The following is a 17,914-nucleotide window of genomic DNA, read 5'->3' as shown; positions in this document are numbered from 1 at the left end:
GGCTTCATGGACGTAGGCAAGAGGTGTCGAATCACGTTAAATTCTTGTGTTTGTTATTATTTTTCTTACAGTGTAATTTTTGTGTGTGTCCTCACGATCCTTTGTGGATGTTGATAATTTTATTTATAAAAGCATTGATTACCCAACATTTTTTAGTTCTTTAAAAAAATTATTTTTATGAATCTCTCAAATTTTTAAAAGCTACTTTTATTTATTTGCATTAATGGTTTCATAATTTATGTTGGTTTCTCAGCCAGATTTTTTTTTAATTTAATTTTTTTGAAAATGATTTGTGATAGTTTAAATTCATCAAAATATGTAAAAAAAAAACATCACAATTCAACATTCTTATATTTATTTTTATTTTTTAAAACCGCCAAAATATTAAAAAATAAAGACCACCAATCCATATAAGTCAATTATTTTGATGACCTAAAATCATTAGAAATTATTTTTAAAAATTAAATTAAAATATTTATTTTGACAATTAAAAATGTTCACAAATTGTTAAACCATAAACATAATGAACAAAAAGGGACTAAAAATAGTTTTTCAGAAATTTGAGGGACTAATAAAAATAATTTTATTTGTGAAGGACCAAAAAAAATAATTACTCAAATTTAAAAAATTAAAAACATATTTAAGCCTAAATATTAACTAGTTGCTTAGGACATTAATTAAGAAAATAAAATAATTTTTTTTATTAGGATGCAAAAAAAATGTGTCCCTCTATAATTTCAAAATGTACTTATGGGATTTGTAGTAAAACTTTTTCTTTTTTTAATTATTTAACTTGTGCCCTAGCAAAACCCATAGAAAAAAAAAGACAATATCCATATATGTGCTCTGTAATTTTAGCCAGCCATGTGTTAAATGATAATATTTCATTTGCACCCATTGTTGACCATTATCATCTATTTATTTTAAGGTTTTTCTTTTAAATTGACAAAATTGTTTTATTTTTACTCTTTTTACATGGTTTAAAAATAAAGTATGTTGTAGGGCTTATCTAAGCCATCACAAAGACTTATATATTTTATTTCATAGTCATTAAACTACTAATATTTTATAGTAAACAAAATTTATTTTTAATTGAATCAATTCATATTGGCATTGTACTGCTTACTCTTGATGAGACAAAAAAATGACTTGCTAAATAGATTTGACAGTTTATTTCTTTGAAGTTCGGTAACAAATTGTGCTAAGGATACTTTATTAAGAAATAAAAAAAAAAAAAAGAAACTACCAAAAAAATATTTGTTATATAAAAATATAAAATTATTTAATACTAGTATCTTTAAGTAATTAAAGATAATTAATAAAAGATAATAAACTAATGCATATATTAACAAATCCATTTTTCTTTTTTCATGAATTTACTTTTAAATTTAGTCCTTCAAATTTGTGTCCAAATTTTATTTTGATCCCTCAAATTTTAAAGTGATTTTTTTGTTCCCTTAATTGAAAATGATTGTTTTAGTTTCCAATTTAGAAATAAATCATTTTGGTCCTCAAAGTTGTCATTAAAATATCTGCTGACTTGACTAACAGTGTGTTTTCTGATAAAATTAAAAAATTGATTTGACAGTTTTAAACTCCTAAAAATTTAGATAAACATAATATTTTAAAATAAATTTGTGGCATTTTAAACCCGCAAAATATAGTCAAGTAAAATCAAACATTGTGTTCGTACATGGTAGCCACAAGTCACCATATACCTTAGTCCTAAAATATAATGCAAACCAAAACCCAATCCATTATAGCGTGACAAGGAGCAAGGGAGGGAGAGAAAAGATAAGGAAGAGTGGGAGAGATGAAGTAAGTGGGAAAAAAAATTTTAAATAATAAATTTTAAAAAAAATGTTGAGCTATTACCGAAATTTTTATTTGGAAAGTATTAACAATTATTAAAAATGTCTTTGAAATCAAAACCTACCAGATAATTACTGCTGTATAGGAGCAAATAGAACAGATTAAATGCAATAGTAGCAACATATAAAAAGGTCAAAAGTTAAATGTAATATCACTAACAAAGTTACAATATTACAACATTGATCCTCGGCAATTACAGAACCTACCTAACTCATATTAACAAGGTTAAAGTATTGTTTGAGAAAATCATGTACGAGAATTTATAAGTGAACTCAAACATTAAAGTAAATGCTACGCTAAGCTAGAAATTGACATGTTTTACAGGCAGAAATAGTTTTCTACATGGTTTCCGGGTCAACTATCCTACATACATATCATGGTCAAAGAGAGAGGCATTGAAAGCATAAGCGACCACTATTCTAAATGTTCAAACGGGACACGAACAAACAACTGCCCATGCAGTGTCACCACCGCGGATGTCTGATGAGGATCAATTCTTGAGGGCAAGCTGACAACCTGAATTCATAAAATTCTGTGTTAAAGGGACGAGTAACAGCATAGTATTCCAGATAAATCATTTAGAAACCAAAGAAAGAGTTTAAATATGGAATGTATTAGTAAGCCTTTTAGTGTATCAATTACTTACAACCAGGAATATCAGAAAAATAAAATTCTGCAGTGTTTATGGTATGAAGACTAAAATTGCAGCAAATTAACACAGACCACCGATTGTTTTAACATGTAGACAATTCATATCTGCAAGCTGAAAGTTTAAACAATAGCAGTTGTGTTGAAAATTTTCAAAGCAAGACACATTCTTTTCATTGTTGAAGAAGAAGAAAATATACCTTTTTGAAAGGTGTCACACCCCAAGGATTGTTGGGATGTTCAGGCTCCCCACTTATGACTAGGCGTCCTGCAGGGTCTGACTGTACACGGACCTGGTTTTAGAAAAGCATACATATTATACATGGTCATCCACAATTCCATTTCAGACATTCAGTAGTGTGAGTTATACATTTAAGATTATAGCTTATTGCATCAAAAGCTAACAAACTTCAATAAAGGAAAATTTTCAACAGACCTTACAAGTGATAAAATAAAGGCTAGAAAAGGAAAATTTAAAATCAGTCTACCACTTTAACTTTAGAAGTTAATTCTGATTTGTCATCTGCCAAAATGAAAATCTTTAAATAGAAGTTGAATCATCTTTTTCTTTTCCCTTTTTTTGAAAAAAGAAAATGGGGTTTATGAAATAGCTAGTTCAAGAGATCACAACTTACAATAATAATTTTTCAAGGGTCCTATGTAGTTCATAAACTATAAGTATCCTTGTTATAGAACATTTTACAGTATGAACACTATCATTGTTGTATAAATTTATTATATAGACAAAGGGGCTGTCACTAGTAGTACGCAAATTTACCATGGATGATGGATCTACACACAATGCCACAATTCAATACAAAATCAGGTAATCAACTTTTTTTTGTTTACAGCTCAAGGTTGAAGGTCCAGATTATTCTATAAACAGGTAAACTTGTCCTTATATACACTGAATTTCCCACTCACTGCCATGACTTTTGCCTGTCTCCCATGTTGCAACTTCCTCTCAAAGGAAGGGGAGAAATGGCAAAAATAATATGCTAAATTTTCATCACAACAACACAGATTAATACAGATAAAAGAAGTATAACAACCAGAATGCATACCTCTTCCCTCAGCAGGCCAGGAACTAAAGCATATACCTCAAAACAATCTTTCTGCACAGAAGAGTTTTCATTGAAATGAGTACATGCATATATGACTCATATTATTTGAACACAAGATAGAAAACTCACAGTTTTTTGTACATTCACTTTTACCCAATCAGCAGGAGGTCCAATATCAATCACAGTTGTGTCCAATCTAGTGCCCACACAAATCAACAAAGGCAGGCCAGTCAGCAGATAAACCAAAGTCCCAAAGTAAACACTTTCTAGTTTCAAGTAAAGCAAAAGGTTGGCAACATTTCACTCATTAACTAGACAAAGCTGCAAGCATTATGTAAGCACAACACACAAGAAAAGCGATATTGAAAATGAAGCAACCAGATCTTAACTGTGGTTTAGACGGTTTACTGCGTGCAGCTTTGACTGCATTATCCATGTAAGGTGAAGATGGCTTCTTACGTTTGTGTATATCTGAGTCAATAAGAGAGATAATCCAAAAGTAAGAATCATTTAACACCCATACTGTTAAAAGTGAAAGCAATAGGATGAAGGACATACTGATGCTTTTAAGCTGCTTTTCACGCTTTTGCACAGACACAGAATTCCTATCCTAAGAAAAACAAAAGTATTAAACAATTATATGGCGGCCAAAACAGAGTAACAGGCAATGAAAGATAATTCAGGAGAACAAAAATCAATAATTCAAAACTCTCCAGACCTTAATAATAGGGTCACTAACTTCACCATTGCCTAGGAGGCGTTGTGAGTGCCACCCCTGCATAGCTCGTGCTGCAGCATCTCTCCGTGCTCTACCTGATACAGAGGCCTGAATTTGCCCATCATTTAAAAACAATTGTAAGACAAATTAATGGTCGCAGGAAAAATGACACAGAGCCATAGTACAATTCCCCTTACAGAGCCTACCACAACTAAAGAGGAATTTACTTTATTGCAAAGCAAGTAGAAATTCAAACCAATTTCAGATATTGTTCGATCAAATTAGACATGAAATTTAACTCAGTTAATGACACCTTAAACTCATGTTCAGTCATTGCTTATCTATGGATAGAGAGGGGGAGAAAATTTGTATACATGACCAGAGGCATACAAATTAAACCTTTTTCCATGGTGGAAACAAAAATTTACATTGGACTTCTTAAATTCTGAGGCAAGAAATTACCCTGCATATAATTTAATTTCTAGAAAGAAGTAACTGCAAAATAATGATGCTATTTGACTTCAAAACAATCTTCTACTGAATATAAGAAGCAACATACGCCAGCAACTAAAATTATTAAAGATAAAACATATTGGGGGCAATTTGAAATGATAAATAGATGCTAAAATTTTTCTCAAACCAGAACAAATAACTTTGACAGACAATAAATGATTATTGCAGTATTGCACCCTGATAAAGTCATAGTGCATGCATATTTGATTTTCATTTATTTAGGGGAGAAACCACTTTTTGTTCTCCCAAAAGCTCTAGAAGAATGTTCTTGATCACAAGTTGTTTCAAATTCAAAATAAGCTAAATCCAAACACAGGAAATTAATGAAATTTTGGTGATGCCAAATTAGATTTTCCAATAATTCCCCATCTTATATATATTTTCTAATGCTACAGAAAGCAAAAATACAAATTACATATCACCTGATTTTCAATATTTATAGGCTCTGGATGAGAAGCAACAGGAACATTCAGCTCACCACCTTTTATTTTATGTCTTTCATAATCAAGAAGTGCCTGGTGTAGGATATCACAGACAGCAAGAATGAGGCAAGGGTTAATAGAAATGGATAACAAACTGCATAGTACTAAAGGCACAATATCTGATATAATTTACGGATATTTTGCAAATAGGAAATATACAAATGAAATAAACATGTATGTCATATTAACCTCTAAATCAAGCATAGTTAGATATTTATAGCCAACTGTCAGAAAGCAAACAAACAGGAAATGTATCCCATGTCACAGGCTCACAGCCAAGTAATAAGTTAGTATAAAATTTAGGGGCACGAGGAAACTATGTAAATGGTATGAAATCTTCTCCAATAGGGTCATAGCATGAATGTCATTATCTTAACAGCCAGAAAAAGAATGTTAACAATGTAACAGAAATTGTCCAAGCAATTCAGGTAAATGCTAATTATCTACATCAAAAGTCAATATTCAAGCACAAACAAAAGACATACTTGTAAGCTTTAAAGGAACATCATCAAAGCACAGATATAAACTATATGTGTAATTAGTGAGAGCAATTAATAATAACAAAAATCTAAAGTATAACTTATTAATGTACAATCACCTTCTCATAAAATCCCCGAAAAGTCCATGAGACAGTGGTACATGTCCTGCATAGGTTGAAGACAGAGAACTGTATTAATATATTATATTATATTATATTATGACTTATGTATCAATTCCTTTCAAACAGCTCACAGTATTCCAACAACCTCCCCAACTCCCCACCCACTCAATAAAAAGGAAAAGAAAAGCTAAAAAATGTGCAGTTAGATAGGTTCTGGGAAAAAGCCAAAGTCGCTGAAGAAATATTGGAAGACCACAAGCAATCCATTTCTTAAATAATGAAAACAACTGCTTCAAAGCTAAGCTAATAAGCTTTCGTAAATCAACCCTTCATAGTTTAAAAGAAGCATCCAACACTATGGGGGAGGGATGTTGTACGCAGCCTTACCCTTGCATATGCAAAGAGGCTGTTTCCGGATTCGAACCCATGACCAACAAGTCACCAAGGCACAACTTTACCGCTGCACCAGGGCTCGCCCTCATATCAAAACTTTACATTAAATAACACTTAAAAGAGACAGAAGGCATAGATACAAAACTGCATATATAAGAAGACTTTGATTTCAGAGCCATAAACAAGATCAAGACATGAAAGAGCATGTTGGTTCTTACTTCGGAGGCTTGAAAGACTCTCCCACTTGCCGCCATAATTTACATGAAGTCACCTATTTATAAATATAAGCCATTTAGGTGTATGTCTCGGAAAAAATAAAAACAAGTGATCTGATATAAACAAACTAATAGCTTAGAATGTAATCAAAGTTAATTTGGCTCAAATAACAACCCCTTAAAATTTTGCTCATCAAGTGTAAAATTACATGAATACCTTATCATAGCCACCCAATCTCGTTACAGCTCTCCACAGCCTTATATTCACCAATAATTAAGCATTAGGCCAGAGTGATAACATTTTAGAATTGTGTATTTATGTCATATTTAAATATTAGAGAAAGTTAAAATGATCATGCATAACTCACTTAAGGCAATTTAATCCTTCTCCATAGAATTTGGGAGGTTTGAATTCCATGCTCCTCTCCCTAAAGAAGTTTTCAAGCTCCTTCATAAATGCTGACTGCTCCTCCTCTGTTCCTGACTCATTACCATCATAGGAATGGTCAGCATCCAAGAAAAGCATGTACTTTGAATTTGATTTCCCATTATCTGCAGGTTCAGTAGCTTGCTTTTCGTCAGCCTTATTCTCAACTTCTAATACATTCATAATTTCAGTGTTTGTATCTGCAGGAGCAGGTAGGTGCGTAGCAAGCTCATTATGACTTGCAGGCACAGGGTCACCATTATCACATGCTTTACTATCAGCCATTCCACAGGCTTCAGGCTTCACCTCCAAAGCCATCTCAACATTACCATTACTATTTTGATGAACATCATCATTATTCTCGGCCTCCTTATTATTCTGGGCTAATTCATCAGCTTCCACCTTCGCAACAGAAGCTTCTTCAGACTCAGTCCTATCCAAAATCTGAGCATCAGACTCTACTGGGACATAGAGAAGAGTATTTTGAACATCTTCTTGTGGAATTCCCTCTGAAACAGCCTCAAGTTCTGCATTTTTATCCTCGGCACGTGGTTCTTCCTTTGTAATTTCAACATGATTTGAAGTTTCCTCTACTGGAACAGGAGCAGAGGCAGTTTCAGGTTGATCTTGAACCTCAGCATCAACCAACTGTTGGTTTTCTTCCACGACCGAGGGCATGCCCTGGCTAGCTACCTCGTTTTCTTTTGCATCACTCATTTGCCAATTTCAATTGTGCATGAGAATAGAACAACCTCCTACACCAACCCATTACAGAAATTTCAGAAAAAAGAGAGACCAAAAAAGAATTCCTACAACAAAATTAAAAGAAGGAAAATTTTAAACACTGAGAACTAAACCCTAGACAGTCAACCATTACTCCAGCAGACAATCACGTTTAATTATGCAATTAAAAAATGAAAAAGGCGCCACAGAACTATGTGCCTATGAAATTCAAAAAGCTAAAAGGTGTGCTTGTGAAAATTCTTTGCAGAAATTCAAGAGAACAGAATAAATCAATTCGAAGTTTGGGGGGGGGGGGGGGGTGATAAAGAAAATTGAAAAAACAATGCAATGTAGTATTACCTGTACGAATTGCAACTGAAGGGTAAAGCAACAGAGCGAGGAGAAAAAAACCCTAAATTGGAAAACGAAGAAATGTTGAATTTGAAAAACCCTAATTGTTTGTCCTCTTCTCTGCGGTTTGACAGGAATTTCCCTGCACAAATTGCTGGTTGAAGCGGCAGATTTTGATGCGTGCTTGGTGGCACGCGCCACGCGCCGGGCAATGCCGGGATCAACGATACGACGTCGTTCTGCCTAGCGTGTGGGGGATTTTGGACCTGACAATGGGCTCGTGTAATTATTATGGCAGCCCAAATAGCACATTGCCAAGGGTTTTTGCTATATCCACTTACCCTTTTATTCCCATAACATAGATACATAATCATTATTCTAGAATGTACTTTTCCATAATAATGTTTTGTTTTTAATATTTCGAAAAGTATTTTTTGGGACACAATTTTATTTTTAATATTTTGAAAAGTAGTTCTCGAAATACTATTTTTGTGTTTCATAAAGTACTTTTTGGAATACTAAAAAATAAATTATGTTCCAAAAAATATTTTTCAAAATGTTAAAAATATCCACAAAAAAAAATTAAGCAGAACAATAGGACTATTAAAAACTCTATATAAATGAAAAATTATACAATGGTCAAACAATTGAAGTGGAGAAAGCATTCAATTTGAACAATTCTAAGAGGTGCTTCGCTGCAACAACTTAAACATATAAGATATTAATGGTGTTACATGAGTGGATAAAATTAAAACAAGGAAGAAAAGTAATAGAGTGTAAACATACTAAATTACAGTTTGGAAGATGGAAAAATCCTAATGCTATAACAAGAGATTGAGCAAAAGGGGCATAAAGGAATATCAAAGGGGGTGAAGAGAGTAAAAGAGAGGAGGGAGTGTCATGAAAGAGAGAAGGAAAGAGGAAGTGTGCAAGGGAGAGAAGAAGGTATGAAAAAGAAAAAAGTTATTTTAAGTAATTTAACTTATAAAAAAAAAAACAAAAGAGAGAGCGAGAAGGCGGAGGATGTACTTTGCTAAAAAGTGAATATAACAATAGCCAATGTGCCCTAACATGTGTTTACTTATACTCAATATGATGGTGAAATAGTAATTAGTAATTAAACATGGTTTAATAGTAGTTGACCCTTTTGTCAAATAAAACTAAAAAAATTGTTGACCCCAAATAAGAAAGTATGTTTTAATAGTTTTGAGAGTTACTTGAACTGATTAATTAATTCATTGAATGAACCAATTGATCTAACTTTTTGAATTATGTTAAAGCTATTATTGCAATATTATTATTGAGTAAAAATTCAACTATGAAGAAAATTTAAAATTTAGGCAAAAAAAGTATTTAAAAAAAGAGTTATATATTAATCGTGTGAAAAATTACATAGAGTTATCCAGTTATAATGATAAATTTAAAATAATTATTTTGAAATAATTCAAATAGTAATTTATGATTAGATAACAGCATATAACTGTTTTATACTTGCATAAACATTAAACTGAAAATATTTTAAAAAAAGACTAATTGAAAAATTATAAATATTATTCTAAGAGAAATATGCTTGCATTTATATAAATAATACCCACCACTTATTTGACATTTATTTGGGAAACTTAATCCATTGTAGAAGAATCTTCTTAAAATATGTAGTGGTTATGTAACAATCGCTCATACTTGTTAAATCAATGAACCACAAGTCTCATGCAAATTCATAAAATCATATTTATAAATGGCCTAACAATGAAGAACTACAAGCAAAATTTGTACTAGATCCTGCTCTAATTGAGGCATCAAAATATAGTACAATAAAAAATTGAAGTGCACATATCTTTACCTTTATTTTTATTTTATTTTTTTAATTAACCGAGGCACAAAACCCCCCCTTTAAAACTTCACCACGATCAATGTCTTTTTCGCCTGCTTTCTTTATACAATTGTTATGGTGATGTATCAAAAAGACAAAAACTGACTGCATGATCAACAACTAGTGAACTAGATAAAGCTTGAAGTGTGAGATTGCAAAAAAAAAAAAAGAGTTGGTTTTTAAAATTTTGATATTAAATATTTCATTTTTTGGGTACATATATTAAATATTCCTTGTTGGCAATGAGTTGAGTAGTGCTGAAATATAAATATATAGAGAGGACTACAATTTTTTTAATATATATATATATATATATATATATATATAAGGCCAGCCTTCTTGTTAGCCCCAATTTCTGATGCCGAATCCAAATTAAGGGGAAACTTCACATAGTCGTTGTAGTTAAATTGGTTCGTGGGTGTCAAAAATATGTGAAAAAATTTGACAGTTGTTGGGCACCATGGTTGTAGCCTTGTGGGTTTCATAGAGTCATACTCATAGTGCCAATTAATGCATGGCAACAAAGCAACCATGCATCAACATCAACATTGATAATACATACAATGTCATGTCATATTAGGGACTAGGGGCTCAATATGGGGTGCCAGTGTTCCACTTACTGATAGTACTGTTCAATCAAGCTATGATTATTTACACCAATTACACATGTATGTTTTTTTAGATAAAATAAAACTTTCAATTACGTATGCATCAGAATTGTGTTATTTATGATCAAGATTTTTTAAAAATATTTTTAAGAAGGTACCTGTATATATTTATTCGTTTTGTCTCAATCATGCACACCCGTGTACGTAGCAAAGATGATTCTGTCTCAATTTTGATCAATTGTCAGCATTGTGTTGTAGGTGTAGGCACATAAATTCTACAAAGACATTAATTTTGTTTTTTATTCGTGAAAATTGATGACACTGATTTACAATTAATAATGCATTATTCAACCAAGGTTAGAATTGATTTTACTTCTACATTCAGTATATTGTATTTTTTTTCTTATTTGTGTTTGGTTTCCTTTAATATCATGTTCAATGGAATTTTTCACTTTTCAAGATAAGAAAACAGAAAATAAGTCCCTTATTGCTTTAAAATGAAATTACTTATGTTCATGTTATCCAAACACATTTAAAACCGTTACACAAATAAATTGTCTTTGCTTTACTTTCACTATCTTTCCTGGATTGGATATGGGCTTAGACGCTTAGTTTAAGGAATCCGTAAAAAAAAAACTTGAATTTTTTCTTTACTTATTGAGAAATTATATAGTGAATCTTTTAAAGGAAAATTCTAAGATACTTATAACAAATTTTTAAATTAAAAATAAAAAGAAAATCCTGCAAACTAAAATTTGGTTTTGATACTTAATTAAAAACTAAAAACTATTTCAAATGGGCTATTCCAAACATAAGCTTAATTACTTATGGATAACCATTTTTAAACAAATATTTTAGGTTGTTGATATTTTTTTTACGAATAATCAACTTCTAAACTAAAATTTTGATTTCAAAGACATTTTAATATTTTCCAAATAAAAATTTAGCAGCCAAGAGAAGGAAAGGAAGTGTTGTGAGGAGGATCTAATTTGATTTTTGTATAATATAAAGAAATGTCGGTTTGAATACCTTGAATATAATTAAAGATTGTGGGAATACTTTGAATATAATTAAAGAGTCTAAGATCTTAATTATAGTAGTTATACCAAGTAAAAAAAAAGTATTAAATCTTCTGAATTAAGGATCATAAGGATATAAATCATTGTTACTGTCAAAGATGAGGGTGATAGCTAAGCTAACTAGGAATAAGACTCACCTATCTGATTCATAATTAATTCCTTTCGCCCAAGCAACAGATAAGGCATAACAGCTAAGCTTACAATTAACTTGTTAATATAAGAAGCCACACGAACCTTGATATCCAACGATTTCCATTGACCCTGAACATCACGTATAGTGCCTCCAAATCCCACTGTTTATAAATTAATTTTAATCAAACATTTTTTAATACCTTTATGATTTTTTTTAACGTTTACTAGTAGTCATTTCGAGATAGAAAATTTACTTCTTGTTTCTTGACTTCATTTTTTCTGCATTGTCAAAATTAGAAATATTTGTTAGTGTGGTAGGAATTCTGTGGGAGGAATTTACACCAATGTCTTGGAGAACATACGTTAGCCATTGCAGCTCACATACTCGGCTTCGGAGGAGCTGCGGGAGACGGTGGACTGTTTCTTTGATTGCCACGAGATGAGTGAAGAACTCAGATAGACCAGGAACCCTGTGGTGGATTTGCGAGAGTCTTTACACCCCGCCCAATCTGAATCACTGAAAGCTCGGAGTTGGGGAGTCCCGTTTGCTGCGAAGAAGAGCCCGGATCCTGGTGAGCCCTTGAGGTATCTCAATATACGAAAAGCAGCTTGAAGATGAGTAGTGGTAGGAGCCAACATGTACTGGCTGAGCTGTTGAACAGCGTACGCAATATCTGGGCGAGTGTTGGTGAGGTATATTAATCTTCCGATGAGCCTTCGATAGGAAGAGGAGGACTCGTCAGAAAGAGAATTCCCTGAGTGCATCTGCAATTTTACGGAATAATCCATGGGTGTCGAGTGTGGCTTGCATCCTAGCATATCTGAATCAGACAAAATGTCTAAGGCATATTTTCGTTGCCATAAATGGATTCCATGATTGGTACGGGCAATCTCGAGTCCCAGAAAGAACTTCAAGTCACCAAGATCTTTTATTTTGAATGTTTAATCCAAGAGGGTGGTGATATCTTGTATTTCCAGCATACTGTTCCCTGTGAGTATGATATCATCGACGTACACCAAGAGTATAGTAGTGGCTGACTTAGTGAGCTTTAAGAAAAGAGAGTGGTCCGAGTTAGATTGTTGGAACCCATGGGAGACTAAGAAACTTGATAGTTTGGTAAACCATTGTCGGCTGGCTTGTTTAAGCCCGTAGAGAGAACGTTGAAGACGACAAACAAGCTTTGGGTTTTCAACTTCAAGTCCAGGTGGAATTTGCATATATACTTCCTCTTCAAGCTCTCCATGGAGGAACGCATTGTTGACATCCAATTGTCGCAAGTGCCAGTGATTTTGTGCTGCTAACGCGAGAAGAACACGAACGGTAGTGAGTTTTGCCACCGGAGAGAATGTGTCGAGGTAGTCTAACCCCTCCATTTGAGTGTAACCTTTGGCCACCAAGCGTGCTTTATACCTTTCTATGGAACCATCAGCCCGATATTTAATCTTGTAAATCCATCTGCATCCGATAGCTACCTTGTGAGGAGGAAGACGTGTGAGTCTCCAAGTGTTATTCATCTGCAAAGCTTGTAACTCGGCCTTCATCGCCTTAACCCAGCAGTCGTGGCGAGAGGCTTCGGCGTATGATGAAGGTTCTGTGGCTGATGAAATGGTCATCACGAAGTTCCTATGAGCAGGTGAGAGGCGTGAGTATGAAAGTACGGAGCTTAGTGGATAACGAACAATCACTGAAGCTTCTGGTGTAGATGAAGCAAGAACTCTGTGGTAATCCTGAAGGTATGTTGGGGAATGTCTTGATCGTGTTGAACGTCTAAGGTGTGAAGGGTCTGGTTTGGTTGAATGTTCATCACAAGAGTGTATTGGCTTTGTGGGTTGAGATGAGTGGCTTTCTTCTGGTTGGTCATGGTCTTTGCCGGAGAAGGATGTCAGAGATGGAGACGGAATGGTGTTATCTAAGTTTAGATGTTGTGTATTAGGTAAGTATGGAAAATGATTTTCGTAAAAAGTAACATTTCTTGATACTGTAACATCGTGAGAATGCAAATCATACACAAGATATCCCTTTGTATGAGTTTTGAAGCCAATGAAAATGCATGGGTGTGCTCTGGGATCAAATTTTTGCCTATTTGCTTTGATTGTGTTGATATAACACAAACACCCGAAGACACGGAGATTGGATATATCACAGGGGTGTTTATGCAATTTTTCATAAGGTGAAATGTTATTTAAGAATGGTGTGGGAATGCAATTGATTAGAAATGCAGCGTGCGGCAAGGCATAACACCAAAAAGCAGGTGGCAAATTTGCCTGAAAGAGGAGTGCTCGTGTGACACTGAGCAAGTGTTGATGTTTGCGTTCTACGATACCATTTTGCTCTGGGGTTTCGATACACGTGGTTTGGTGTACGATCCCCTTCGATGCATAATATTCATGCATGAGAAACTCTACGCCATTATCACTCCTTATAGTTTTAACCTTGCCGTTATATTGTCTTTCAATGAAAACGATGAAGTTAATGATTATATGTCGCGTTTCCGCTTTGGATTTCATAAGATGTATCCACGTGAATCTCGAGTGATCGTCTACAATGGTTAGGAAGTATTTGTGACCATGCATGGACAGTTTTGAGCATGGACCCCATATGTCCATATGTAGTAAATCAAAAGAATGAGATGCATGCGAGTTGCTAGATGAAAAAGGGATTTTCTTGTGCTTTGCATAGTGACATGTGTTGCAAACAAAATTGTTATCATTACTTAAAAGAGGATAATAGTTTTTCATACATTGTAGCCTTTCATTCGATGGGTGTCCCATTCTAAAATGCCATAAGTCTATGGGGATGATGCTGCAACTAGGATGAGTAATGGTAGAGTAGATGGCCTTGGTAGTTATCTGGTTTGGTATCAAATGATAAAGACCATGCCTTGCTTCAACTATACCAATCTTCATATGATTGTTCGCTTTCTGCAAAATGCATGATGTAGAAGAAAAGATTAGTTCATAATTATTAGATGATACGAGTTTTGATATTGAAATAAGATTGAATGTGAAAGTGGGTATGTAGAGCACGTTATGTAAGATTAAATTGGGTGAAAGATGTACGGTTCCTGTGTGAGTAGCATGAACGAGATTACCATTTGGAAGCTTCACTGCGATCGGGTGAATTTGCGTGTAGGAATGGAGATTATGCAAAGAACAGGTTACGTGATCCGTTGCTCCCGAATCTAGGATCTAGGAGGTGTGATGCGTTTGGGTAGAGAGTGAATTACCTGGGTTTAAGGGTGTGTTAACAGTGCACGAGGAAACTGATGCAACTTGTTTGGACTGCGCCGTGCTTCCTGCCGACGGCTGCTGGATTAAGGCAAGTAATGCCTTGTACTGCTCAGGAGAAAAGTGAACAACCTCTTGTGACCCATGTTGCTGAGCTTGATCATTTGCAGCTTTATCTTCCATTGTTATCATGTTATTTACGGTGGTTCTTCCACTATAGGGTTTATATCCCGGCGGGTATCCATGTTTCCGGTAACAAACATCTACTATGTGTCCGAACTTGCCGCAATGGGTACACGTCTTTCTTCCATTGTTATTCTTGTTTCTTCCATCATAACTTGCAGGCACCCCATGCTTCTTATAACAGGTGCTTTCTACATGTCCAATGCGCCCACAGAAATCGCAAGTCGTCTTCGTCGCGTTTATGGAGATGTCCTTGGGTTCGAAGTTAATGTTTGGTCCTGCGTGCCCTAGCAGTTGTCTTTCTTGTTGAGCTACATAAGAGAAGATTTTGGATATGGCGGGTATAGGATCCATGAGAAGCATGTGAGAACGAATGTTAGCGTACTGTTCGTTCAAACCTCGTAAGAATTGCATGGCTCTATCTTCAAGCTTGCGTTGTGCGATGATGGTGAAAGCAGCACATGAACACCTGATGTTGCACGAGCAGACCGAATCCGGTCTGAAATTCTCAATCTCGTCCCAGATTACACGCAAACGAGTAAAATACTCCGTGACTGAAAGTGAACCTTGCTTCATTGTTGATGCCTCTTGCTGAAGGTCGGAGATTCGCAGAAGATCTCCCTGTGAATATCGTGACTTCAAATCCCGCCAAATCTCCTCAGCTTTGTCCATCCAGAGTATACTATGTCGTATGGATGTGGCCACCGAGTGTGCTATCCACGATACGACCATATTGTTGCACCGGCGCCAAGCTCCATAGGTTCTATCTGTCTTCAACGGTTCAGGTGCGCTTCTGTCAATGAATTCCACTTTGTTTTTGGCACTCAGCGCAGTAACCATGGACCTACTCCATGAATGGTAATTGGTTGAGTCTAATACTGGGGAAACGAGAGCTATGGCCGGGTTCTCGCTTGGATGAAGGTATAGGTAGCTTTCTGTATTATTGATCGAAGCTTCGTTCATGGTGGATAGTTGAGAAAAGAGGAAGAAGGGTATGCGCAGCAGAACTCTCCGTCAGAAGAGCTCTGATACCATGTTAGAAGGAATAGGACAGCATATAGATGGAAGCTTATGACTATCGGAAAGAAATGATCAGCTACAGCTTGCAGCCTTTATTCATTAATGGTGAAGCTTATATACATCTGCAACTTGAGTTCTGTTACAACTGAAAAAACTAACTAACTAATTCAGCTCACTAACTATTTCTGTTAAATCTGTTTATACTGCTAAGAGTTAGTTTGATTGAATCACTTTTAGTATATATATATATATATATATATATATATATATATATATATATATATATATATATATATATATATATATATATATATATATATATTATTTTACTACCTAATCAATTGATTTGGTTTTGAACAAGACAAAACATTACTCGGGTTCCTAAAATATAACACCACCATATTAGTATCTGAAAGTATGAATATTTAAAAAATATATATATTTGTAAGTGCGCAATTAGTCAATCACTCAAGTTAAACGAGTAAAAGTGATTGTTTACTGATCAATTTTATAAATAAACTTATACATGTACAATAAATTCAATTTACGTCATATTGAATCAATTTTAAAAAATTTTAAAAACCCTTATAATTAGTTTGTTCAATTTTTTTTGGCATTGAATTAGATTTGCTTACGAATATCCCTAGTCAAATCCGAATAGCTTCTCCCCATCCAATATGGGAACCCCTACCTATGTGGCTCCCCGAAGCCATTATTTTCTGTCCATGTAATTTTTGGTTTGTTTTGATTCTTTATTCATCTGTATAGCAATATATATAATGTGGTATTTTATTTGTTATATAGTTACTTAATAAAAATAGAGAACAAAAGACCACTAAAACAAAAATTAATGAGGGACGAACTATAATGAACTCAATTATCTCATGCACTTGGATTTGGATTGTCAATGATTTTTCCAATATTATATATAATCTCCGCCATGAAAAAAAGTTATTCTATTATAAAAATATATATTATAAATATATAGTGAATGAGTTAAGAAACTACACGGAATGCATGTAAACAGATGTCTAATGTCTCTAATTGTCAACGTTTTGATAGTTCACCCTTACTTGTACTTTATACATTTAGATTTCTTTTTTTTCTTCAGAATCTTCCATTAGTTAAAATTCTTTTCCTAGACCTCAAGAATATGTGAATATGTTTTGACTGTGGCTTTTACGATCAATGACTCCCTACAAACTAACATAATACTTTTCTTTTCAAAAAATCATGATCTCAAAACTACTTCAAGTCTAGTATGTTTAGTTATAAAATTTTTAAGTGATAAACAATAAAAAAAATAAATATATTTTATCAATATAGGTAAAATTAATTAATTTCTTTTGAGTTATTATGAATGGTACAATTTCATAATCTCTCGATCTTTCTCTTTGGGCGAGATGTTACGGGATGCAATTTATTTTATTTTACTTTTTGCCTCCAGGTCTTATTTGGTGATGCTTTCTGTTTTTATTTTAGTTTTCTATTCTCAAAAGTCAAAATATGATTTTCATGCATATCCCCTAACTTGTCAGGGACGTACAATAATGCAGTTAGATCCGACGAGGGTAAGTATTCTATTATTATTAGAGAACGTGCGTTCGCTGTTCTTACATTATTAATAAATTAAGTTTCACGTTGGTATCCTTCACGAATCACGTGGTTGCTGGTGCATCTTCTTGACTAAGACTTTGTTGGAAGGATGAAGGTGTGGGCAAATTGAGGAAAAAATGGAGGAAGAGAAGGGAACATACGTGTCAGTTTCAGGCCCATTCATTACT

General features: G+C 33.9%; 2 protein-coding genes across 2 annotated transcripts; both read right to left on the bottom strand.

Moving 5' to 3' along the window:
• Positions 1-1,994: 1,994 nt before the first annotated feature.
• LOC114418913 (AT-rich interactive domain-containing protein 3-like) lies at positions 1,995-8,276 on the bottom strand. Its single transcript, XM_028384463.1, has 13 exons — positions 8,017-8,276; positions 6,875-7,688; positions 6,724-6,763; positions 6,510-6,562; positions 5,896-5,941; positions 5,238-5,330; positions 4,303-4,410; positions 4,143-4,194; positions 3,974-4,055; positions 3,714-3,780; positions 3,585-3,635; positions 2,721-2,813; positions 1,995-2,388 (listed from the first exon to the last, which is right to left on the bottom strand). Exons 2-13 carry the CDS (start codon positions 7,648-7,650, stop codon positions 2,287-2,289), a joined length of 1,563 nt encoding a protein of 520 aa, XP_028240264.1. The 5' UTR covers positions 7,651-7,688; positions 8,017-8,276; the 3' UTR covers positions 1,995-2,286.
• Positions 8,277-12,062: 3,786 nt separating this feature from the next.
• Positions 12,063-12,488, bottom strand: LOC114392551 (uncharacterized mitochondrial protein AtMg00240-like). The gene has a single exon (XM_028353763.1). It carries the CDS (start codon positions 12,486-12,488, stop codon positions 12,063-12,065), a length of 426 nt encoding a protein of 141 aa, XP_028209564.1.
• Between the last annotated feature and the right edge of the window lie 5,426 nt (positions 12,489-17,914).

Source organism: Glycine soja, chromosome 1, assembly GCF_004193775.1.
Source record: "Glycine soja cultivar W05 chromosome 1, ASM419377v2, whole genome shotgun sequence".
Taxonomy (NCBI): Eukaryota; Viridiplantae; Streptophyta; class Magnoliopsida; order Fabales; family Fabaceae; genus Glycine; species Glycine soja.
This window is presented reverse-complemented; position numbering and strand designations above follow the sequence as displayed.